The sequence below is a fragment of the Zeus faber genome (genome assembly GCF_960531495.2).
Source record: "Zeus faber genome assembly, chromosome: 13".
Lineage (NCBI taxonomy): Eukaryota > Metazoa > Chordata > Actinopteri > Zeiformes > Zeidae > Zeus > Zeus faber.
In genome coordinates, this window is record NC_137198.1 from 14952719 (window position 1) to 14979151 (window position 26433).

A 26433-nucleotide genomic window follows, 5' to 3' on the forward strand; every position below is an offset into this window, starting at 1 on the left:
GTTGCCCGTCATAAAGCCTTCCAGTAATGATCATGTCATAATGTCTTCCCGTAGAGGCAGTCTTTGACCTCGGGACCTGAGGGTCAACTGTCGATGGGTATATGCTTGGGTGGCACGTTGTCCGGCCCGTAGTGTGCCACGGAGGTGGAAGGGACATTGATGTTGGGGTCACCGTTGTCGGCCGTGTCTATCTGGTTGCACTTCCCCAGGTTTTTGATGATGCTGAGGTTGGAGCGAGCCGTCTCCGCGAAGCTGTTCTCCAGTAGCCAGCCGTCCGACTCCGAGTTGGGGTCCCCCTGTTTCAGCACGTTCTCCAAGGACGTCTGGAGGTAGCGCACGCCCGTCAACACTGACAGCTAAGGACCAAGAGGAACTTTTCAATACTTTTTTTGGATTATTAATTATTGATGTGAGGGAAGAAAAAGCCAAAAGGAAAGCCTCTTGCAGAAACCCTTGCATTATATCCCTTGATGCCGCCTTCTCTAACTTAATTCTTGTATTTAATGTTCCCCTTTTTCGATATGAAGCATGTGAAATGGTGATACGTAGTTTTATGCCGGGTTCTGACGAGCTTAAATTCTGCTCTGTGATGGATGTCATAGTTGTAATGATGGGGCACAGTGGTTATCCAATCAGAATGCTGTATGGATAACCCAGAGATAATATAACAGCTCAGATTATGGCGGCGATTAGTCAAGTGTGCAAAGTGTATTAGCAATACTTGTAACCAAGCAAAGGGTGGGATGACTGGGGACTTCCTACAAAGTTAAAAATAAAACTATTTTGAAATGATCTATTCTTTGTCAAGCAAATACAATTTAAGATTTTGCTGCACTGACCTCAAACAGCCAGGTGATGAGGACGGTGAGCCCGATGGACTGCATGATGTGGGTGTAGTAGTCCAGCAGCGCTTGTCGGCAGCCCTTCATCCACAGGTTTATCTCCTCTGTTTGGTGGTCGTAGTTGTAGTGCGCCGAGTTGTTGGTGATCTGCCACTGGATGCACGGCCGCGGGGAGTTTGTGTTGCAGCAGCTAAAGGGGACCCCGTCTATGAGGTACCTCCCCTCCACGTTGCTCCTTAGCCGGCTGTGAAAACAGAGGAGGGAAAGAGACATTGAAGGTGGGTCGACACAACCTGTGTCTAGCGGTGGAGTCTCGGTGGGTGTTAGATTAGAATGTGAAATATGGGATGCTTTTTGAAAAAATATATGGTCCTTGGACCGCACCTAGACTTCCAATGCCTTCTAGCACGGTGTCCTGAAGCTGTCTTATCAGCTGAACAGTGAACACTTACTCCGCCACCTCCTTGCAGGACATGTCCAGGTAACGGTTGCTGACCCACTGGATCTGGAACCAGTCCTTGTAGCCGGCGTTGCCGCAGCACTGGAACTCAATCTGCAGCAAGTCCACCGTACGCTTCAGGAAGCAGCGCCCCGGCGTGTCCGTGTCCTTGTAGAACCTCATGGCCTCCGTCAGCCCCAGGGCCAGAGACTCCTCCAGATCGCTGCGTATGCTGTAGCACATCAACGCCCCCACCAGCACGCAGAAGGTGAAGAAGAAGGTGCATATGATGTAGGGAAGCATGATGAGCTTCCAGCGCAAAAACTTGGTGCTGTCCACGCAGTCGTAGCAGATCTTCCCTCCCAGGAAGTTGATGCCGCAGGCGATGAGGCCCACAGCGATCAGCGTGTTGGGGACATAGTGGATGTCCCTCTCGGCCATCAGCTCCCAGCGCTTGTAGATCTCCACCTTCAGGAAGAGCCCGAGACTGAACAGGATGATGCCCGTCACCACCGAGATCCAGTTCAGGATCCACAGCACCTGGGCCAGCTTGTCCCTTTTGGTCTTGGTGAATTTGACTCTCAGAACGGCCATCTCGGATGCGCGGTTTCACCTTGCGCTGAAGCCCGGTCGCAGGATGATGGGCGGGACCCAAGCGGAACGGGGGCGAGGAAACTGGTTACCCGCGAGCTGGTGTGGTGGACCGAGGGGGCAGGGGATTGGCGGTGCAGCTCCCTGAAGGTCCTCTCGTAAGCGGCTTAGTTTGGTAGGTATGATCAATATCTTGTGGACACAGCATAATGGTCAAAGGTGTCGGCGGGTCCTGAGAAACCACAAGTGAACGCATAGCGGTCAGTGTGAAAAATCAATATTCTGTTCTCCCTGTACATAAAATGCACGGCAAAGCGTATCCTGTTCAAGTCTATGAATCGTTTTTTCCGAAAAAATATCCACGGATTTTGGAAAGTTAGCTGGAGAGAAGACGTATAAACTACACGACACGGAGGAAACGCTTCATCACTGCGCCTACCTCAGCCTGGGAATGAGTCACGTTGCGGGGGCCTGGAGTCTGTCTCTGCTGTCTGGTCAAAAGTTCATCCTTTCTTTTTTGACATGCGGAGATTTAGCTTGGCGTAGGTCCTCGTGGTCATGGGGACACGGATACTGTTTAGACGGACACAGTAGCCGCGGAGAGTCCTGACCCTCCCTCTAATCCCCTTTAGTCATTAATCAGCCCTCGGCCTCGTAGGATTTGGACGCACCTTCTGCCACCTCCAGCATGTGAATCTGACATTGCCAGCGCTGACAATATATGTATGTCAGTAAGGGGTCGGGTGGGGGATCATGTGTGCAGATGTACAACCTATACCCCCATCTGGGTTTTTTAGCAATGACTAACATAAAGACCTATCTATTACATCCTCAAAAAATCATATGTAGTGACACAGTCTATCTGATCAATGTATAATTTGGAAACATTTTATAAGCGGAAAAGGGTAAAAGCTTGACGAATTTAAAGAACGTGAACATGTGCTGCCATCTAGGGGTTTTGTAAAGCCATTACACATAATTCCTTTACAAGAGAAGTAAGTCTCTCTCTCTCTCTCTCTCTCTCTCTCTCTCTCTCTCTCTCTCTCTCTCTCTCTCTCTCTCACACACACACACACACACACACGCCCTACTCACATGCTCGTACTCACAACCCTGCAGCCAATGAAATGTTGACTGAGAGTGAGATTAGTGGATTACCATGTTCCAAAGTAGCTTGTGTAAGAAGGGAACTCTGCTGCATCTACTGGGCCACTCAGCGCATCCACAGCACACAGCCCCAGGGCTCATCCCCAACAAGGGGGAAATTTAACTGCGCTTCGGGACAACTAAACCACAGTTCTCAGTGAGTATTGAGAGCCTCACTCGCTCTACACAAGGACATGTTATGATATCAGACCTATTTGGACCTTCTACATTACATTCAATTACATTCATGTAAAATGTACAGACAGTTGGCTGATTTCACCTCCTGCAACCTTTTATCTGCCGTGATATCTGGAGTGGAAGCCAGCATGCTGCAGACAGAGGGCCAGTGGTCAAAGGCCTTGACTGACAACAATATCAGGGCCATCATCTGCTGGCTACGGAGCATCACAGACGAAGGTAGGAGTATTGCACTAATGTATGCTCTTTAGTGTGGAATTTCCTTAGAATTGGTTTGGTTTTGCAAGCGCTTTATTTTATGCTTTCCGCAGGCGACGGGGATGTGGTGGAGATCCTGGTCTCATTCACTCTTTGGGTGCAGAGAACCTCGGAGTTTGCTAAAAAGGAGTTGCTCACCCTGTGTAAGTAGATGTAGAGTGATTGGATCCAGCGGGTCTAACGCACAAAACAGTTGTCAAATATATTGGACATCTACTTTTTTTCTTCCCCCGAGTTCCTTCTCTAAGATCGATATTGTACCCCCGCTCCCGCCCCCCTCTTCCTCTCTCCTCCAGGTTTCAGCCGCTGCCAGGGCTTATGGATGTTTCTGGACCGGAACTCCTTCACCAGGGTTCACCTGCTGCTCCAGAGGCTGAGGAACCTGCTCACCTTGGCCCAGTGGGGACGGAGGCAGCTCAGCTCAGCTCACCTCTGGCATGGTACACACACTTCCAGAACACAGACAGTTTATATAGCAGGGATCTGTGGTTTGCACCATTATTTATATGTTAAAAAAAACAAACATCCAATTGTATGTTATAATTGAAGCCATGTTAGTAATCACTCTTACGATAAACGTTTCAACCCGTGTCCCGATCTACACTCTGCTTGTTGCCCTGCAGGTGTGGGGGTCCCATGCATGGTGTGCAGGGAGACATGTGGCTCCTCTGAAGTAGGGTGGGGCTGCTGGAATCGGGAGCAGAGAACTATGAAGCAACACATCAAGCTGGGTCGGCTGGTGCAGTGGTGGAGCATCTCCGGGCTCTTGCCCAAACACCCCGGTACTTTTTTCCCCTGCAAAAACATCTCATGATATAGACTCTGGGATGTGGCCAACAGCTCTGAATGCCTCCTCTGTCTCTCCTGCCAGAGGCCCAGGAGATAAGGCGCCTCTCTCAGATGTGGAGGTTGATGGATCAGAGTCACCGGAAGGCTTGCGTCGGAACAACTGGGTGAGACCTCGTTGCCGCTGTTCGATGTCGAGAATTTCACCGTCCTTACCCCTCCTTTTTGTTATCGTTGTTTCCGCTCTCCTTTTTCTTTGCAGGCGGGAGGAGGGTGGGGTAGAGAGGTGGAGCTCCTTCATACAGGGTATGGTGGCTCATCTGGACAAACAGTACGGGGCAGTTTGGACCTCTGAGGACCGCACAGACCAGTGCTACCCGCCTCCCAATCTGCAGGCTCTGCTGAAACTGGTGCTGGTGCCTCGCATTGACGACATGTCCGTTCAGGCCATTGTATCCATCACTCAACATGCAAACAACGCTCTCTATGGAGGACATATCCGGTTGTGAATGATGTATTCAGTTGGGTTATAAAGTACTTGACCGATGTGTGCCACAGCTTATGTACTTTGTCCTAGACGTTGCTGATTTCCTGCAGTGCAAAGACAACCTGGTGCAGTCTTTCTGCCACGCTTTTACAATCCCACCCAGCTTCTCTCACCAAATACGGGCTTTCTGGTTACTCGACCATGGCCATGTAAAGGTATTAGTGATAACTTCATGGCCATATAGCATACAAGCTTAACCACATATATTAGGGAGCAGTTTTTTTAATACGTTGACATCCTTTCTAGGCCTCCATGGAGCTGTTGCTCAGTCCCAGGGTCGCTGCGCCGTGGCTCAGCTGGCAGCACCGCTGCATCATCCACAGTCTGCTGACAAGGAAACAGCCTTGCATGGCCTTGTGGTACCTCCATAGCAAAAGACCTGCCATGGAGAGCACCCAGGATGTCAAGTTCTATGCAAATGTACTCCTTCAGAACAGGTACAAGTAGGTCTGTGGTTGCTATGTCGGTCATTATGCATTTGTAGTTTAATATTATAAAGGCCTGTTGTTTGTTTCTTTGCAATATCCTTGACCTTCAGTTGTCTCTCTGAAGCCTGGGCACTCCTGAGAAAAGGCCACACTGAGAGAGAAAACATGGTTAAGTACTTTCTCCACGCCTGCGAAAACCTTGGACTATTGCCAGAGGCTTTCAACTGTACAGCGGGAGGTTCTTACGTGGGTGAATCCTCTGAAACGCTCATAAAACGCTTAAAAAAAAAAAGTATATGTATATACATATATATATACTGCATCTCACTTCCAAACTATTTCTTTTTTAGCGTGAAGACAGTTCTCAGGATGAATGTGAGATTGAAAGCGTCCAACTGAACAGCACTTTGGTGAAGCAGCGGCCGACAAAGACAGAAGGTATTATTGAGGAGTGGACACACAGCGTCGCCATAAAAATCAAACACTTACATCATGTTAACCTGTTTTACTTTAATTCCATGGACTGTTTAGAAGCAAGGCCTCCTTATCCACTGTCTGCCCAGCTGTACCAGTCCAGCAGCAACAAGATAGTGTCTTCAGAGGATCTGCTCAAGCTGCTCAAAAAGGCCACCGCAGAACTGAGGAAACCAGCTCCTGCCCTAAGGTGCAACCTTCCCCTTCTGTATGAACAGTGTGTCCAACTCCATTTCTACCTCGAAAAAGTGAAGCAATTCAGGACTAACCTGAATTCAAGTTTTATGTCAAGTTGAATTAAAAAAGAATGAGGGCACTACTCAGGAGACGCCTACAGTGAGATTGTGTGTTAATGTTAGCGTTTATATCTCAGCGAAGTGGTGTGGCCAGAGCACCAGCAGAGACCCCGCAGCCACAGGGAGCTCTGCCTCTCCGTCCAGGCTCTGAGTCGCCTCCGGCCAAGCCCCTCTCCCATGGACGCTGCGGATGAAACAGAGCAGCTCTCAGACACGCAGGAAGCAGGCGAACAACAATATATTCATAACGTATGCAATTCCAGTGTGTATAAAAAAAACATTATAATCTCCTTCATTGAATTCAAAGGCGTTTCAATGAGCAGCATCCCGATCTGCCCCGCGCTCAGGAACCCGAGGAGATCCTGGAGTACTGGGTTCCTCTCAAGTCTCCGTCCCCGGAGGTGGAGAGCAACGGCTCCGTCTCGTCCTTCTCCTCGGCCTCCTCTCGACCTCCTCTGAGCAAGAGTCACCGGCGCGTCTATGAGTGCACGCTGACGCTGCAGAAGATCTCTGCCCTGCTCAGCAATGGAGGCAGCCCAGCCAAGGAGGACACAGAGGAGAGCGGAGCTTCCTCGGCCGCAGACTCCCCCTCGGACCTCCCCGATCCGACACCAACACTAGATGGAGCTACAGACCCCGTCTCACCCGACATCTTAGACAAAGACGGTGTTGAAGAGCTGGTGGTGCTTTCTGCAGAGTGTAGGCTGTCCTGTACTTTGTTTTTTCTACCAAAAATAAACCCATCCATAGATACTTGAGATGAGCAGGCTTTGTCTTCCTCTTAAGGTGGAGAAGAAGACGTGGTGACGTATGCAGCACCGCTGGACCTTCTCACTGTTGACAGCATTGCAAGGTCTTCCCGGGATGAAATCTTTACCTTGGACAAGCGGTCTCTGCATTGTTCGACCTGGCCTTGGTGTTTATAGATTGCAGAGTTAACTTATAATAGTGGTGTCTCAATAATGATCTTCATTCTTTCAAAAGGTCCAGAGGGAGATTGAACCTTCCACCTCAGTGTTACAGTAATAAAGACAACCAGTCAGTGCCCACCCCCTTTGAGCCTCAGGTGGAGAGCCACGATTTGCATTCACCTGACTTTGGTTTGTACTGTAGCTGCATCCAGCAATGCGAAGAATCCACTGAGAAGAATTGTTTCTCCACTGAATAATTGATTTGGCGTTACTTTACTAAGCGTAACTTACTTTTGCATTACTACTCGCAGAAAACACAGACTACGATAAAGGAGTGCCTGAGGAGGACTTGCATGGACCTCTGAATGTGACCCACATGTGGATAAGTTCACCGCCAGACAAACAAGAGGACCCATCAGCCTGCGTTCCTCCTCAGAACCTGTCCTACACTGAGGCAACCACAGCTAACTGCTTCCTTGAACTGGAAACTCTTCAGGTGGGCAAGACATTTATTCCGTCATTTATTTATTTATTTAAGGTAGTTTGACTTCTGTCTATCCAGATTGTTTTCTGCCATTCGTTCCCAGAGAGCATCTGAGCCTCCTCAGTTGGAGGAATTGGTGAAACGCTTCCGTCGGGACTCACAGGATGCAGTGGACCAACCGGAGATCTTGACCTCCTGCTCCCTGTCTGACACAACCCAGGACCTGCTCGCTGAGCTTGACCGGCACCTTTCGCTCCTAGAGCCTGAGATCACGGCGGGTTCCTCGGATGCGGTTGAGGGGCCACTGAGGCTTGCAGTGCAGGAGTCCGTGGGCGCCCCGCGGGAGGAGAGCGGGAGGCCCTTTTCACCCCAGAACGGCTCCTTCCTCTGCCCCGCGCGGCGACCAGCCTCCTCTGCGCGGCTTCAGATACCCGGTGGACCTCGGTCCCCCAGTACCAGCCCCACCCGCAGCCCCCAGATCTCCTCCGCTGCCGCTGCCGCTGCCTCTGACTCTGTGCAGGAGAGATGGCCCAGAAAGGATCCGGCTTGTTTCCGGAGCACCCCGCACCGCCTTGGTGACTGCAAGCTGGGCGGCTGGTGGAAACAAGCACTTGAGACCCGACGAGCTTCAGCGGGTCTTTTGCCAGCAATCGAACAGACGGCGGCCATCACAGCAGGTATGAGATTTGAGATTTATTTATATCCCATAGGATACAAATTATGCTTTTCTGTATACATGTGCAAACCGCCATCACACTGACATATACAGAGTCAAAAAGAGTTTAGTTATTATTTGCTAATAAAATTTATATTTAATATTATTTCTGCTTGTGTAGCTCACATTGAACAAGCTCCATGGGATGTGCGTGTGGATGCTTCCTCTGGTGTGTCTGTGTGTGAGGTTGTGCATTAAAAATTTAATAAAGCATGCCCGATCTGTCTTTCTTCCCCATGGGTTGCGGGACTCAGGTGCGTGTAACAAACGGGCTCCATGCAGAGTTTGGGAATGGACAGGAAGTGCAGTGTGTGAGCATCGCTCTCTGTCTCCACCCTGACCCACTCAGTCATCCAGAACACTTCCCTGCTCTCCGAGCTGGGGGTCCACCACCGGTGTTGCCAAGTGGCTATTTGCCCGGGTCACGTCTCACTGGTTTATTCTGGTCCTGGGGGAACCACGGCCTATTGCCCCACACTGATGCCCCAACCAGGGTTTGATGTTAGAGACACGCAGAGCGGGAGGGGATCAGTGCTGGATGATATGAAATCATGTCACCACTTACTCCGCCTTCATTACCTTGCTTTTTCTCCTTCCATAAAACACAGGAAAATAACATTCATGTTATAACACAATAACTAATCGTGGATTATGAGTTGAGGTTTTGTTCAATGTATTTTGAACACCCTTTCTCTATTACTTCCGTATTATCCGCTCCGTGTACTGTAGCTTCCCCCGTGCTGGGTTGGCCGTATTCCCACACTTCAGCCTACTTCCCGGAGCCATCGGCGAAGCAAAAAAGGAACAAGAAAGATGGAAAACAGGTACTGTTGTTTTTACGTGCGTGCGCGCGCGCACACACACACACACGCACACACACACACACACACACACACACACACACACACACAAACACACACACACACACCTCAGCTAGCCCGTAGGGGTCAGTATTGTTCCAGTTAAGAAGATAGAAAGTGTCTGATCTGGTGATGATCTCATGCTTTGTTCCCCAGGGAATCTGGCTCATTTTGACCCAGCAGGTGGCCCCTTCTCTACCCTTCATCCCTCTTCCTCCTGTCCTCCAGCATAAACATCACTCCTTTTATCATCATTCCATTTCTTGCTCCCCAAAAAAATGATACAATTTCTAGGAGACAGCAAGTGATACAGTATTCCACTCCGCTGATGGGAATCTGTTGTCGGGGGAGTAAACAGGCCTCTGAAATGGCTCAGAATTCTGAAAAAAATAATGTAGTTGTAGTAGTGCTGGTATCTCAGCCTCTGTATGAAGATGGATTTTATACTGGTTACCGTTCCTGAAAAAAGAGGAAAGGTAACAGCAGTGACGTTAATGGCCGGATTAAATGGTCTTTTTAAAGAGGTTTCTTTGGAAAAAGGTTTAAGTGTGATGCCGACACCTAATTGTTTTCTCCAGGCCGGTGGCCATATGGAGCCTGGCAGGTTCACTGTAATTAGGCAAAGTTAATGTATGATCATTATATTTTAGAGGTAAACAATAGCAGCCTAGCCTGTACGAACAGCGTGTGCACATGTACAGCCACGGTAGTACATTCATCATCTTCCTCACTGGATGCATGTTTCAAATTGGTTATCATGGAACGCAGGTGATGTTAGCCCAGTTTGGCATCATGGTATTATCTAGTCCTTCATCTAGTCCTGAAGGATAGTGATTAATATGGAAAATAATTGTAGGTTTTTTTTTTTTTTTTTTTTAACTATTAATCAGATCCTCCATTAAATTGCAGGCTCGCTAGATACCAGATATTCGGGATGTAAAAAAAACAAACTGTCTCTCTTATTCAAACTATAAATTTTAACGGTGTCCCATATGACCTAAGTTGTACATGTTTATGAGTTTAGGTGTGTTGGGGTGCTGAATGAAATGCTGAATGTAGTGTAAATAAAAACACTGGTGCTATTAAGAAGGAAAAACAATAAGATTGTGTCCTCCTGGACACATATTATAAAATGAAATACGATCAACCCCTGAGTGTGGGCTTATGAAAATCCTAATATTTGCTCGGAGGGAAGGCGGGCGGGGTGTAGTCCTGCGGTGATGTTGCATGTTGAAACATGTAAGGGATTCGAGACGAGATAAATGGCCTCTATTAGGGGCATTTAATCAGCGCTTGGCCCCGTGCTTCCAGTCCCCTACACCCCCTGGGGAAAGATTAATGGGCACAGGATATTTCATCACCCTCGCCACATCACAGTGCAGGATATGAGACTCTAATTGTGTCCGTTTGCCGGTGCGCTCCTCCAGGCAGACAAAGAGGAGCCGGTGGGCTGCAGGAGCCCTGCGAAGGCCCCACATCAGCGGGCCGACCGGGGAGCCACGGGCCGGCGGGGAGCGCGGCCGAGGAGAGGCAAGCGACTTAAGGAGGCATGAGGATCGACTTCTGTGGCGGCGGATTGAGCCCATTGAACTGAACGCTGGAACCTTTTGGTGTCGCCGGAATTGCGAAGGCAGTGGATTATTGCGAGATCGCCTGCTTGATTAAAACCGCACAACACAAGCACAATGGATTTCGTTTGACCTTGAACCGCTTCGTCTCACCCCCCTCTGTAACACCTGGCAGAGGGCTTTTTCCGATAGAATGCTTAGATCGGCTGTGACAGCTGGCGCAGAGTCCTGTAGCGGCTCCTCCTCAGTTTTGCCGTCGCACCACGCCCTGTTTCTTGCGATTGTAACACTACTGACATTTCAGAAACGTTCACTCAATAATGAATCACCTAGCAATTATTGATAATACCGTACATAAATTATTAAACCTTTTGCAAATTACAATATCATCAGGGGGTTGTGTTATGCATTTCCTCCAATGCTCCGGTCCACAAAGTTGAGACGCGAGGTCGTTTATGGAAGTATTCATAAGACCGATGTGTTGCATATCGGATGCACGGTGCCCTCGAATATCACGGGGTGATTCTTCACAGGTTCCTCTTTTTAAAAAGGGATGTTTGCCTTGCCGCCATTCCAACTCATGAAAAATGGATGACCTCCTAATGCTTCTGCCGCTGTCCCTCACTCCCCTTATTTGCACGGAGCGTCCTGGGATTGCATTTAGTTGACCACCCTCCCTCCTCTCCCCTCCCAACCTCACTCATTTTTGGGGGTGAATAACTTAACACATATTTCAGCTTGACACACTTCTGCTCTGGGTCTCCCCTGAGCCTCAAGTCGAGGAGTCAACACCCACACGCACACACATGCGCCGTGACAGTTCACACCTAATTATGTACAGTGCTCTTATTTCCATTGCTTTCATTTTTGTATTTTTTTAGAAATAAGAGAGAATGCTGTTGCAAATCTGGAGTATTCTTAATTTATCTCCTCTGTGCAATGTATCCAGAGAGGAGGACCTACTGCAGAGTCATCCATTATAGGACAATATGGACAATGTATTATACCTCCCAGAATAAAAATCCTCCACAGCAGAAATACCCAAGGAATATAAAACACGTCTCGCAGTCTCTTCCCTAATGATGGTAAAACCAAACCCGCTAGCACAGCCTTGAAATGAAATCAATTTTACGACCACACACATACAATAACTCAAACTAATGTATGAACTGATAACATCATGGAAATCCAAGTGCTGCAGTACAGTAAAATGACACATAAATCATCTGCCACAGAGGAGGTTAAAATACTGCAACATGTATGATGGATACAAATAGCCACCTAATGCCTGGAAACTGCTTATATAAATACTTGTCTTTGTGTCGCTTGAGCGGTTTCCAAGGAAACGCCAAGCCCGATTAATCCTTGTTAACACAAAACGTCTCAATCTGTGCCCCTCATTTGACCTTTATAATGCTGCCGGCATAGCTGTTTCATCTCTGTCCTCAGTGTTTGAAAATTAATATTCTGGTGTGTGTGTGTATCTGTATGTGTGTGTGTATGTTGTACAGTATATACCAGTTAAGAACATTCGCTGTGGCTGAGGTCATACTAGAAGGCACTGCACAGGCCAAAAAAGACAAGGAGTACAAGGACAATGTTGGGCGGCCAAACGAGGGGCTATGTACCTGGGCTCCACCAGATGGGCTCACTGGAGCATTGGAGATGGATCTGACAGCTACCTGCCCTTCCTTAAGGCCTGTCACCATCTATAAACAAACCATTACTCTTATGTGTAAGTGCCTGTGTGTGTGTGTGTGTGTGTGTGTGTGTGTGTGTGTGTGTGTGTGTGTGTGTGTGTGTGTGTGTGTGGCGCGCAGAGGGTATTGCAGGACTGTATATGTGCTGCTAAAAATAAGCCTGTGCCACTTTGTCTGTGCCCATATAATTGTCAGGCAAAGATTAATTGCTTTCAATAACATAACACTGTAACTTACACTCTGAGATAGGTGATGTTAGATAGATAGTGCTAGATAGATGCTACGATAGTGATATTGAAATATTCAACTATATTTACCATTCTGTAATGAAAATACAGTGTGATTTTCTTTAATGTGTGTGTGTGTGTGTGTGTATGTACTGTATATAGGTATACATATATAGGTTTGTTTATATATATATATATATATGCAGTATATGTACATATATATGTGTGTGTGGGTATATACAGTATAAATATGTGTGTATGAGGTATATTTGCTTTTTTAGACTGTTACGCTTGTCAAATTCCAATGTACTTGGATGAAGAAACATATTCTAATGCATCCATTATCACATTGATTTCAGACCTAAATATCAGAGGACATTTATTTAAGAATCCTTCGTTTAGACATTCATTTGCAGCGTCCCGAGCCTCGCTCCGGCGTCCCCTCCGGTGCGCATGCGCAGACGCAGCCTGGTACCCGAGACGGGCAGCGGGGAAGATGGCACTGGACAATTTGATTTTCGCGCAATGCATCCTCTATTTTTTGGCCTTCGTCTTCGGTTTCATCGCCGTCGTGCCCCTGTCGGAAAACGCGGAGGATTTCCGGGGCAAATGCTTGCTGTTCACCCGCGGCGTGTGGCAGAACGAGAACATCACCGTGTCCAAGCAGCGCTTCGTGGTGGAGGAGTGGGGAGCGGCGTCCTGCTGCAGCTTCAGCACCGTGGCGGGGCTCACCTCCCTGGTGCTGGCCGCCCTGCAGGCCTGGAGGATGCTCTTCCTGCTCTGCAAGGGACACGACGAGTGAGTCGCTCAGATTTCTCCCGAAAACGTCGCAAATAAATGACAGGCCAGCCTCCCATCCTCCATAATCAATACCACCCACACTGGGGGCTGTGTGTGCGTGTGTGTGCGTTCATGCTTGTGCATTAATTTGCTCTTCTTCAAAGACAGTCATTGTCAACCTTTTTCCACCAAGGACCCCTCATTAGATGCTACGTTGTCCCTGGGATCCAATCTGAGAATAATTTTATTGTTTAGATATGATTTAGTCCAAACTTCCTGGGCTGTGTGTCGATAACGTGATATCAATATTGCGATATATGCTGTATGATACAACAACATAATTAAATGTTGTTTTTAAGGCTGCATTCCTGTGAAGTCAAGCTGTGCTAATCTACGGCAATAGTCATCCCCAATATATCGTCTGATTATTGATATTGAGGTATTTCGTCAAAATAAGTTGTGATATTTGATTTTGTCAATATCGCCTCGCTCAAGTCATTTTTATACATTTTGATGGCTGCGAACGTTTTCTCAATGAAGTAATGTTCAAGTTGAACTCGTAATCATTTTTTTGCCGGGGCACCCCCTCGACCCTCTCGATGGACCCCTGGGGGGGTCCCCGTACCCCGCGTTGAGAACCACCGCTCAGAGGCATGTAGCTAAACATGACGCTGTGGCCCCACGGTCTGTAACAAGGTCTTCTTCTCCCTCTTCCTGCGCGCAGCTCTGTCTTCAACGCCTTCCTCAACCTGCTGATCAGCTCCGTGGTGGTGTTCACCGTCTTCCTGTCCAGCACCATCGTCACCGTGGGTTTCAACCTGTGGTGCGACGCCGTCACGGAGGGAGGAACCATGCCCAGCAGGTGAGGGCGAGACACGCTCTTCAGACGTCGACCCGTGCATCTTTCCCTTTGTATCGTCATATCTTGTATCACTCCCGCTGACACCTGCTTCAACGTATCTTTGGGTTTTTAGTTGTGAAGACCTGCAGGACACCGATCTGGAACTCGGCCTGAACAATTCAGCTTTTTACGACCAGTTTGCTATTGCTCAGGTAAGACCGGGCCCCCGCACGGGTTATAATGTCCTCCCAGTCCGATGTGATGATTGTCACGGCCGCGTCTCCCTTCTCCTCGGCAGTTTGGCTTGTGGGCGGCGTGGCTCACGTGGCTGGGCATCGCGGTGATCGCCTTCCTGAAGGTCTATCACAACTACCGGCAGGAGGACCTGCTGGACAGCCTGATCCACGAGAAGGACCTGCTGCTGGGCCGCTCCTCACGCCGCGGCTCCGACGCTGAGCTGAAGACCGGCCCGGTCTAGCTCCCCGAAAGACCCGCCCGAACACCCGCGGTCCTCTTTTTTTTTTTTTTTTTTTGTACCGCGAGAAAGACTGTTTGCCTATATAGACAATCAAAATTCATTCAGCTTTTGTTTTTTTTTGTCGATGGTGAATCAGGGAAGGATTCGTTTTGCAGAGAACGGTTCGGCATCGAGAATGCTCGTTGAAAATGGCTTCAAATCCCCAGAGTGTGCTGTGGGCGAGTGGTTTGTGGTTTTGAATCCCTTCAGCCACAATCTGTATTTACAGCTCTCTGAATGCTTCGTAGACTCGACGTGCGTTTCCTGCAGATGCCTCGCCATTAATAAGCTTAGCTGATTCACAAGTATTTTATGGTCATGCAAACCCAATGATGCCTGTCTTTCTCCAAACCCATGAGCGAGATTCCTTATTTAGCAACATAACGCTGATGACTTACACATATTGGCTCTAAAGGGTGCTTTCAAAGATCCTTTTTGTTTTTGTGTAACTTTTGCATGGACTTTACGCATGAAAAAACAAAAAAAAAAAGAGCTTTATCCAATTTTAGGGTCTAATCCAAAAAACAAAATGTTTCCTTCTGAGATATGGCACTTTTCTGGTTGAATTGACACTACGTCTTAGTAACGTAATTATCCTTTGCATGCTCTCGGGAAGTATAATAACCTATACTATTGTGGTGCATTTATGGTTCTATCTACAACTTAAAAGGTATTTTGAAGAAAAAAAAGAAAATGAATTGATCAAATTGTTCCATTTGACTCGCACTTCCTGAAAACACTGAAAGTAGCCTGAGCGAGGAAAATAGATCTTACCTTATACGCTCGGGCCTGAGGAGTCTCAGCTGTTTTTTTTTTACTTCACGGCTCTCGCTGTGGAGCAGCACAATCACACAGACATACACTTTCAGGACGCGTGTGTGTGTGTGTAAGGAAAATAAAACAATTCTTCAGTGTTTCACTTTTGGTATGCAATGACAGTTTTATTCAAAATAATTGAAATCATAAAAAAAAAAAAAAAAAAAAAAATGTATTGAACTAAGCAAACCTCCTAAAAAAGGCACTTCTTCCAAAGTGACCGTATAATGTTTGGACAGCCATAAAATGTAGTCACTAACCAAAAGGTGCATATACAAGACATTAACCGGGCAAAGTCTTATTGCTAGTAACGACTCAGTTTGACGGTGCAGGGGCGGAGCGCTTCCCTCCAAATCGCAGGCGTCGTGAGCCTTTTATTGCTGTGACTTCAGGACCTTCAAACTCACCATGAATCCACATGTTCTACCTGAAACCTGTTATATAAAGAAAAGGTTTTGACTGGAAACGATGCAATGTGCGTTATTGCTCAAATCGAGAGGTCTGTGTCGCGTCCTTGGTGGATTCAGGGATTCTGCATTTAATTATTCTCCCTGTGGAGGAACTCAGCGATGAGAAGAATGCGTCCGTGTTGTGTCTGCGTTTGGCCTCATTCCAATCAACCTTTCTGGAAAAGTATATATATTTTTTTTTTATTCTTAGTTTTCCATAAAGGTTTCAAAATCACCCACCATGCCCCCCTCCCCCAAATGATCTAAAGCTCTTTTGACATCAAGATTAAAACCTGAATAGTGAAAACTTTTCAAACTAGAAATGCAAGAGGTAACAAAAACCCTTTAAAAAATTTTGAAACGATCGAAAGTTGGACATTTTGAGTAGAAGCAGACGTACGGTACAAGAATAGCTTCTGGGGATAGAGGATAAGCGTCGGTGGCATCGGAGCGGTTATAAAGAGGAAACACTGAAAAGCAGCAGCATTCATTCAGTTGGAGCAAATTCCACTGGACCTTTACAAGAGAGGATTTAACTGCTGTGCTGCAGGTCCAGTATCGTCAAGTCTATTTGGTGATATTCGTACGGTACAAAATCCGGTGCCTTTCTGTCATTTAGTCGTTCAACCTGTGAAGAGTCGCGGCATTGTCTTTCGAAGACGCCAATGGAATTCTTTTCTTTTACGTTTGGCCTTTCATTAGTCTAAAATGTGCAGGTTCAAAGCAATTTCCAGACGGTGCAAGATTCATTTATGTACAGTTTCAAGGCTGAGTATTGTGATAGTCCTTATTAGAGCCATATATACACATTCAGTGCTGTGACATATTAAATATGCACATGACATAGCACTGTAATAAAATAAATATTTGCATTCCACGGTAACATTCACTCGCATACTATAGATTGTAGCAAAACCCCCTGGTAACCAAATGGTTGTGATTAGGTAAGCATCATGTGAGCATCCACCTTGCAGATGTGCAAAATGTACTTGGAAATTAAAACAAGTGTGGCCCACCCACGACATACTTAAATGTACATACAGGCATGACGGCTACATGTTTCTGTGAATCCATGTTCCCCCCGGCGTCGCTGAGAGCAGTTCATGAACGTCACGTTCACGCCGAGACCGTGGATAACGCATGGCGTCCTGCCAAAGGGCTGAGGTGTTTGCAGGCTCGGACGTCCTGTGAGAATAGTAAAAGTGGCGCCTGAAAAATATGAAATAATGCTCCCCGTCGCCCCCTGCATTTGGTCTCGGTCACTGCATGGTCAGCCATATCCAGCAGCCCCACAGCAGCTGCTTCATGTGCAGCAGGTAGACGGCCAGCGACGCCTCCAGCTCCTCGCACACCCGCTGGGGGCGCCTGCGGTCCGTGCAGTACATGGCCACGCCCAGCAGCGACATCAGCAGGAACAGGCAGGTGAAGAGTGCGAGGTGCGGCCGCACGGGTGTCGTCTCATAGGCTGCAGCCAAATACAACAATTGGGGTTTTTAGAGCCAGAGGTTGGTGGTTTTCTGGTTGTAAACGCACTGCAGTAAGTAAATGCGTTGTTAGACAAGCAGTGCTCTTAGTGCTCAAACAAAGTTAGACGCTGGGCTTATGTGATACTCTGGAACTCATACACTAGTGGGCAGCAATGTTAGAGTAACAAACAGTCACAAATTAAATCATGCCCCGGGTTTTTGTACTTTCTCCTGATGCACTTTCACATGCAGGAAGACACAATAATGTTGTAGTAATCATAGGCAGTGTAGTCGATTCTCTCTTCATGCACAATAAGCACTTTTTACACGGACTTACCACCTAAACAGTCAAAGTATGGAATGTCTGTGAAAACCGACAAAAAGGCCTCGGGTCAGCATAAGTCAGCTGCATTGAGACAGCAGTCACCTCACAGCCAGCAGCCACACATGGCCGCTGGACCGGTCAGTGGATTCATAATGATACTCAGGTCCTGTGTACTGTAAGGTTAAGTGTGTTAAGCTGTGCCTCAAGCTTGTATCAGTCTGTAAATGCAAAGCTGAGGTTGATAGGCTACACCAGAGGGGAGCAGTTTCTCTCTGGGCATACCGACGTGCACAATAGACCTTCATTTCTTCCCTTGTGTGACACTTTACAATGATAGCCCGAGGGTCAAGGGTCAAGCTAAAATGTGTTTCTATGATCGATTATGTGTCATCTCTCACCGTATATGATGGTCTCTGGCTCCCTGAATCGCACCCGCCGCTCCCCCTTCCGTCTGTAGGTTGGGTCTGTGTCTGAGCCACAGCTGGGGCTGGGCCTCTTCAGTATTGAGTTGGGCACTTTACCGTTGATGACCTTTATGGACGATCAGGTGGTTGGTTTCGGATGAATCCGGGCACATTTTGGGATAACAGTCAAAGCGAAATCATCGAGGGTCAAGGAAAATTAACCATCTAATTCGACTTTTACTTTCTAATGTTCAACGTTAATCGACAGCTGTTCTGCAACAGGCAGAGATGAAATGAACAAAAAGAGTCAATTTAATGGTTCATCACCAATTTCCAGATCATGACAGCTTTGATGCACGAAATCTGCACGAATACGAAGGCTCTGTACCTTAGGCGTCGCCGTGTCCTCCTGTGGGTGATGGGGGTCCTTCCTGTGGCGGACCTCGGAGCGTTTCTCCCGGTGGGCGTGTGGAAGACTGTGGACGGTGTCCCTGAAGGAGTCGGCGGCAGCAAAGCGCTTGGACAGCGTGGACACGCACTGACCCAGGGAGTCTGGGAGGAGAGCCAATAAGGTTCAGCACGAGGACATAAATGATCACGAGCTCCTGGTTTTTGTTTGGTATCGAGTCCACCTGCAGACTAGGTTGCCGAGAGTTTGTGATAAAAATATTATCAAATTAATATTAAATATATTATCGCGATAATGTTTCAAGTCAGCGAACCACAAAACGTCGTCTGAGATTGGATGTATCACAGAAGTGTACTTGGACTAACAGTGGAAAAAAACAGTTCAGTTGCGTAACACTGAACACTCTTGTAGAGGAAACGTGTCTCACCGTCCAGTATAAACAGTATGTAGCGATAAATGCAACGCAAATACATGAAGAAGCTTCTATCATCACCCTCTCAGATGGAAAATATGTTTACGTATTCGGTGAACTACACGTTTCTTCATTCCTTACAGAGTGAAGCTTCTTCTTCTCTGCTTCTCACAGTGAACCAGACTTGAGCCATGGTTTCAGAAACAGGCCTTTTTTTTTTGCGGTGAAAACTAAGGATGAATATGATAAAACAGCAGCCTGGCACTGTTAAAACCACACAACTACTGTTTTGGGCTATATATTGGTCATCGGCTATATATAACACCACTTTAATGTGCAATTGCATTACAAGCCCCATCAGTGCATTGTTGGATGCACTAATGGCTTGGAGTGCATTGTGTGCTGCGTGCTCCCTCGTTCAGGGGCGGAACGTTGCTGCTCTGCTTTGGTCTCGCTCCAGGAGACCTTGCTTGTGCAAATTTGGCAGCGAGGTCCGCACCCTCGGATACAACGTCAACAGTAGTAAATTATCCCGTTTTAAAAGGAATATCCAACCGGCTGTTAAGCGTCGCTTGTCTTATCTAACGGCTGTGTTTGACTCGACTGTAGTTTCACAGATTTCTGACGGCAGGGGCAGACACGGTTGTTTAATTTTCCACACTTTGTTATCGACCCGGACACTGTTTACCTGAATACTCCGTCTTGCCAATCTCAGCGTAAACAGTGGCCAACAGCTCCAGACTCCGGGCTGTAATTGGGTGATCGTTTCCAAAGGCCCTCTGGTGAATCTTGGTGGCCTGAGTAAAGACATTAAAATGTGTCAGGCCTAAAAACGCGTTGCCCTTTGAAGCTGAAATGCCGGGATTCCAATACTAAGAAAACTAAAAATAAAAAGATAGATACCTTCCCACTGTATTCCAAAGCAAGATGGGGCCTGAAAAGAAGGGAACGTGTGTATATTTAATTGCTTATTCGAAAATGTCAAGTCAGAACATCAGACACTCATTGACAAGCACTGAAATAATTCAAAAGAATACACCCAGGTTAGCAGAGGGTGAAGGCTCGTTCCATTTTAACACACAAATAAATATTTGCAGGGAAGATAACAATGGGCAACCTTAATCAAGCTTAGTGAGGCATGCTGCATTGTCAGGGGAGCGGATCCATTTCAGTGTGCGGGGCACGGCAGGTAGACAAATCCAAACACGGCGTGCATTGATTGGAGAGGGACTGGAAGCAGTGGAAACCTGCCGTGGCTGCCAGAACCCACTGTTCCCATTATGCCCGCGGGGTGCATTACAGGGGCATGGCCCTCACAGGTTGGTTTACTGCGCCATGCCCTCACAACACTTTCCCTAAAGGTGTTAAGCCAGGTGAACACGCTGCGGCACATTTTTTGGGCACGCCGGCGGGTGCGTAGCTCGTGTCCGCCGACGGGCCGGGGCCAGATGAGGGCATTCCTCACCCTCACGTGTGCGTTCGGATGTACATGCAGAGCGGGCTATGTTTAGTGTGACAGATGTCGGCATCACTGTTCCAAGCCACACTCGGCTTTAATAAGTAATGGCCGAGTGTCGGTTTGCACTTTAGAAGATTCTCAGGGGACACTGGATCAGCGAGGACAGCAAAGCCCTTCACCGGCCCAAAGGACTTCCTACCACATTGTTGAAAGATTCAGGACGCATAAAAACTTCCTGCCTAGGGTAGAGAAAAGTCGAGGACCGGAACCGATTGTGGGAGCACTTGGACTTAGCAACGCGGTATTAAAAGCATTTTTCCCCCCATCAGTTCCTTTTCTACAAACTCCAGAGGGAAGGTTGTGCGGGGTCAAATTCCTCCTTGTCCTTGTTTGCTCAGACCTAAGCCCCCCGGGTGCAGTCATAAACAATGAGTATCCTCCCAAGGCTCCTCGCCTCCATGTACCAAACCATCCACCTAATAAGCCTCCCACCTCCGTCACCCTTCCAGGCAATCAGGTTAAATGGACTTATCCCAACAATGACAACAGAGGCCCACAAAATGTGTGCATGCTCTGTCCTAACAAAGTACCCCTGCAACAGGAGACACAAGATCCAGTTAAGGTCTTCACCCGGCCCCGCTTTTAACATACGTAGGCTGCGGTGTCTCTTTCCTCCAAATCACAAGAGGGAATTAAATTCTTTACTAATGCCTTGACGGTCGGGTGTAAAAACACCCATTGCCGAAGTTAATAGCAGTAATAGTGAAACATGTTCCCACTTGGGTAGAGAGGGGAGGTATGTTTTTGTTTGTTCATGCAAGTACATGTGCATCCATCCATGGAGCCAACACAACAAGGAATACACCACATGAGGCAAATTACAAGGAAATCACCTTTACCTACCGAACAACATATATCACATTGCTTATGCGGCAATGAAAGCATTTGGATTTTACCAAACCCCGATCTCAGAAAAAAAGGTGCTAGCCGTGTGTTATTTTACATTATGCAGCTGTTGTTTAAGACAGACAAGATGAATCATTACAACCAAAGACAGAGATGGAATAAACCACACGTTGCTGCTTTCGCATTGTTTCATATAATACATGATACATAATACATACATGTTTCATATAACACATTCTGTTAAATAAAAGCGTCCTCGGCCGTCCTAATCCCTGTATGCAGGAACTCACTACGACTGGCAGGAGCCTTTTTTTAAGCCGTAGCTGCATTGTGCCATTAGAAAGCGTAGCAGATAAGAGAAGCTATTCCTCCGGCAGTGTCATGAGGTACATTCCTCCTACCGTTTGCTCATGATGCAGAGCTGGGCCAGCCGCTCGAGGTGCTGAGCCTGGGAAGCCTGGTCCGAAAGCTCCTCCGGCGTGGTCCATCCCGCCGAGCCCAGCGTCGCCTCCTCGTGGGGCCCTGTGACACACACGCAGGGCATGGAGCCACCGTCAGCTGGACAAACAAAGCCCTCGGGCTCCGCTCGCCACCTCTCCACACTCTCCGTGTCCCTCTGCCTCCAGATAAAGTGGAGGAAAGTTACAAATCCCAAAAGGCCTGGAGATCTGCCAATGTGCCTGTCAGCCTGTCAGCTGAGGAGCACAAGCGGAGATTCAAGTGAGGCTTAAACACCAGAGTGAGGCCGACTGGAGGCTGGAGACAAAAGAGCACAGATAAGGACAGGGGTGGGAGGCAAACAACACACTATGCCACGCCCCCGGAGACGAAAAGACAAACAGACACACACACACACACCCACACATGTGGAAACACACACACACACACACCTGAACGGGGACAGGTACATGAACATACGCATAAAAACACAACAGTCCGCTCTTCCATGACTATGACTAAGTCCGTGACTGTACTAAAAGAAATCTGCAAAATAATTTAAAACTGTATGTCATGGAAACTAAACTAAACTAGTGTACACTATGTAAATGAATTTAAAAAAAACAAAGGAGATTTTCCAAATGTTGTTTTGAGAAATTGAACAAGTTTGTGGACCACTGTTGGTGCCAATGCCGCCTGGGAGAAGGAGCACCAGAATCCAATCGGACTGAGTGCTGAATCAGGGCCTCCGTACACCTCCTGATGAAATAATGCCAAGTGTGGCCATTTTTCTTTTACTACGTTGGCCCCGAGCTCCCTCACTCTGCCCACGCACCGCTGGGCTGCTGCCTCAGCAGCAGAGGGGGGAAAAGGTGGCGGAGTGGGTGATGAATGACTGATCCTCGCTCAGAGCTCTGGTTCGGGTTCGGAGCAAATGAAAATGGACCTAGGTCAAATTCATTTGGCCTTAATGAGGACACGAACGGGTCTCTGGAGTGACACACACACACACACACACACACACACACACACATACACTTTGTCCTGTCATATATTACAGTGTATTAGATTATAGGTTACCGCAGATAACCACAAGTTCGTTGACTCAGATTATGACAAGGCTGGATGTAATATTTACTAATTATTTACCCAGGGAACATTTGCTGAACACACCCTCGGCATGGCACGTACACATGCAGAAGGCTCAGAGCCAGAGGCAGTATTCAAAAATGTCCATGTAACTTAATAAAAATAATTGTTTCTAAATACTGTTGTTTGGTATTTAAAAAAAAACAAAAAAAAACTTCCCCACCCCCATCTCCCAAACTCCACCTCTAATGATTCATCTGGCCATACCGGGGAACAAAAAGACAGGAGGGAGGTAGACTGCACCACACACACACCATCATCTGCGATCACTCAAGTTGAGTATGAATGTGCTCCTGCTGGTGGAGCTGGTCGTTTGTGGGTCTACAGATGACTGTAGAAGCCGATCCCTGATCCACAAGTTCTGTTGCATTGGGGGTATTTGTGGATGGTTGTCATGGTAGTGATATTTGGAGGAGCTGTTTTGGTGGTGGATCACTCCTTTTTTTGTCGGCTCATTTGTTCTGTGGCCCGTGGAGGTCCTTTTCCTGCTGTGCTGTGCCATGCCTTCATAGATCATGAAGGCATGGCACCACCGCTTTCTGTTGAGAGCCACCTCCTCCCAGTTGTTGAGGTTGAAGCAACACTTTCTCAGGTGGGTTTGATGTTCTCCTTGTACCGCTTTTTTCTGTACCCCTTGGGTGCGTTACCCTTCCTTCAGTTGCCTGTAAAGCATTTGTTTTGGTAGGATGGTATTTGGCATGCATATAACTCGGCCCATCTGTCGTAACTGGTGTCGGCTGATGGTTGTGGTGATGCTGGGGATGTTGGCTTCCTTCAAGACACTGACATTAGTTCATCTATCTTCCCAGCTAATCCTAAGGATCTTACGAGGAATCGCTGGTGGTTCTGCCCCAGGGCTTTCATGTCTGCTGTAGATAGTCCAGCATTCGGCCCATAAAGCAGGGACGGCAGAACTACAGCTTGATGGACAAGGAGTTTGGTCTTGGTCTGGATATACCAATCCTCGAATACTCTCTTCTTTAGCCTAGCAAAAGCCCCACTGGCAGACCCTATATGGTGGTGAATTTCGGCATCAATGACAGCTGCTAAGGCAAGCAAAGTGATCCTCATTCTCCAAGATGATGTTGTTCTTACGGATTGTGAGGGCTTGGGAAGATTCGTCAGGTGCTGGTTGGTGTAAAATCTGAGTATTCTTGAAATTTAGATCAAATCCCAGGAGTCGATAAGCTCTGGCAAAGGCAATCAAGAAGCTCTGGAAGTCCACTGCAGAGTGAGCAACTGGGGCGTTGTCATCTGCATACTAGAGCTCCATTGATGGTTGAGGTGAGCACCTTGCTTTTTGCCTTAAACCCGTTGAGGTTGAAAAGCCCGCCATCGATCCTGTACAGTCCTGAGTTTGACTCCCTCAGGTAGATTTTGGCTGGTGAGGTGGAGGATGGCCGCAATGGCAAACAGGGTTGGTACAATGATGCAGTCCTGCTTGACACCAGTGTCCACTCCGAAGGGGGCTGTTTCAGAGCCACGATTACCAAATATCTTTGCAGTAATGTCCTCGTGCAGGAGATGCAAGATATTGAGATACTTGTCTGGGCATCCGATCTTGCAGAGGGCACACCAGAGGGCAGCACGTTCACAGAGTCAAAGGCCTTTGTAAGGTGAATGGATGCCATGTACAGCAGTAAGCAGGGATTTCCTCCTTATGCAGATCTTACCAAGCAGATTGTGGATGTGCCAAAAGAGTTCTGGACAGCCTTCTTTGAGGATTTCTGTGGGGATCCCTTAAGGTCCAGAGGCCTAATTATTGCTGAGTTTCCTGATAAACCAGGCCCTCAATTTTGCTGGGGGGAGTTACCCATGGGCTCCATGATGGGTTGCTAAAGTATATGATTGATGGTTTTCCATCTCAACTGTAGTGTTTTGATTCAAGAGCTCTTGGAATTGGTCTTGCCACCTGGAGCTGATGTCAACATTGTTCTTCATCAGCGTTTGTCCTTCCTTGGAGCAGTGGGGATTTAGGTCTTGCTTGCTGGGTGCATACATAGCCTTGATGGCACTGAAGAAAAGCCTGGTATCATCTGAGTCAGCAAGCCGCTGGATTTTCAGGGCCTTCTCTGTCCACCCTTTGTTTTTCAGCTCTCTCACCCTGCTCTGGACATTTGTCTTTGCCCTGGAGTGGGCCTGTCTTTTGGCTGTACAATTAATGTCATTCTGCCAAGAGCAAAATACTTTCTTTTGGCATCTTTCAGATCTTCTACTCTACTCTTACTCTCTTTTGGTATAGTTTTCATCAAACCAGTACTGATGTTTTCTGGTCTTGAAGCCAATGGTGTCCCTGCTGGTCTCGAGTATTGTGGTCGTCAGAGCATTCCAGTGTTTTTCAACACCCTCAGGATATTGTTTTGGGAGTTTCTCAAGTAGGATGTGGAGATGTTGCATATCGGGGATACATCCAGGAGGTTTTGACCTTGTTTCTCTGGCGAAACAGTGTATTTGTGATTACAAGTTCATGTTCCCTTGGCATTGAAGTCCCCGAGTAGGAGGATCTTGTCTTCCTTTAGGATATTCGATAGAACCCGGTCCAGAGCGACATTATCAAGGTCTCCTTATCTTCATCCCGTGATCCAGTGTTGTTGCATAGACACTTACAGCAGTGGCTATTCGAAAGCCTCAGGCGTAGGGTCAAGAAGCGCTCAATAATGCCTACTGGAGATTTAGATGTACAGTATTCAGGTGTGTCATCTGCCAGTTTGTGATGGGTTCATCAGCCTTCCCTTCCAGAACAGGGTATTTCTTGAACCTTTTCGCTCCCTGGCAATGATTGCAGATCTTCTTTCAGGTCGATCGCTGGAGGCACTATCCATAAGTGTTTGTACATTCCAGGCTCCAATGTTGAAGGTGTTCAAGGTGAACCCACTGAATGGGAGACTGGTGCACAGGCAGCCTCCACACGGTCCTTGACATAGAGCAGGCCAGGGTCCAATGGCCAAGACAATTGGACGCCCTTCTTTACTGCAGCTTTCCTCCACCTTTGCGACCGTTGTGGCATTCCTCCCAGTCACCATCTTCCGACCTTTCTGCCGTTGAGGACTTGGTTTGATCACGCTTCCTCTGTGCCCTCCCCCTCAACCTTACTGCCGCGGGTGACCCTACCAGGACCTTAGCTCCACACGGCATCGCTCTCCGGTTCTCTGGATAAACCCAAGCCTCTCCACCGTGTCAAGTTGGCGCTCTCCGGAGACGACAACACAACACACACACACACACACACACACACACACACACACACACACACACACACACACACACACACACACACTCTGTGCGAGGAGGAGGGTGGGGTGGAACTGAACTGTGATGGATAAGGTTCAGACATCATCAACAGCTGAAAACAAAGCACCAGGAAAGGATCTGACGGGGCAATTAACCCGTTTTCTCTTGTAGTTGAATCAGCAACGACATTCGATACAGCCCACAAAAATAAACAATAAATAGTTAAAGAATAATTAATTTGGTGTCATTTCAAGAACATCATAGAACTTAATCTGATGTTCAAAAAGCTAACTTTAATTGGGCAACAGTGTTCCTTTTGAATATTTTATGATAATTAAACCATGCTTAGCTTAATGTATTT

General features: G+C 47.5%; 3 protein-coding genes across 3 annotated transcripts in view; 1 reads left to right on the forward strand and 2 right to left on the reverse strand.

The window, feature by feature from the left end:
* Window positions 1–83: 83 nt before the first annotated feature.
* On the reverse strand, window positions 84–1875 carry LOC307239245 (photoreceptor outer segment membrane glycoprotein 2-like; the record flags this gene model as incomplete). The annotated part of the gene is made up of 3 exons (XM_080012580.1): window positions 84–356; window positions 840–1086; window positions 1295–1875. 3 exons carry the CDS (start codon window positions 1873–1875, stop codon window positions 84–86), a joined length of 1101 nt encoding a protein of 366 aa, XP_079868706.1.
* An 11091-nt stretch (window positions 1876–12966) lies between these two features.
* On the forward strand, window positions 12967–14569 carry tmem179ab (transmembrane protein 179a-B; the record flags this gene model as incomplete). Its single annotated transcript, XM_080011778.1, has 4 exons — window positions 12967–13268; window positions 13975–14112; window positions 14225–14303; window positions 14390–14569. The coding sequence occupies 4 exons, from the start codon at window positions 12967–12969 to the stop codon at window positions 14567–14569; spliced, it is 699 nt and encodes a 232-aa protein (XP_079867904.1).
* A 965-nt stretch (window positions 14570–15534) lies between these two features.
* cUnh14orf180 (chromosome Un C14orf180 homolog) overlaps window positions 15535–26433 on the reverse strand; it is a gene marked incomplete at its 5' end in the record, with an annotated part of 31454 nt that continues 20555 nt past the window's right edge. The window contains 7 exons of the mRNA XM_080012014.1: window positions 15535–17338; window positions 17677–17703; window positions 18063–18195; window positions 18457–18620; window positions 19578–19686; window positions 19793–19823; window positions 21656–21776. Of these exons, the coding sequence (XP_079868140.1) occupies window positions 17133–17338; window positions 17677–17703; window positions 18063–18195; window positions 18457–18620; window positions 19578–19686; window positions 19793–19823; window positions 21656–21776 (791 nt within the window). The 3' untranslated portion in view covers window positions 15535–17132. The remainder of the gene's footprint in view (window positions 17339–17676; window positions 17704–18062; window positions 18196–18456; window positions 18621–19577; window positions 19687–19792; window positions 19824–21655; window positions 21777–26433) is intronic.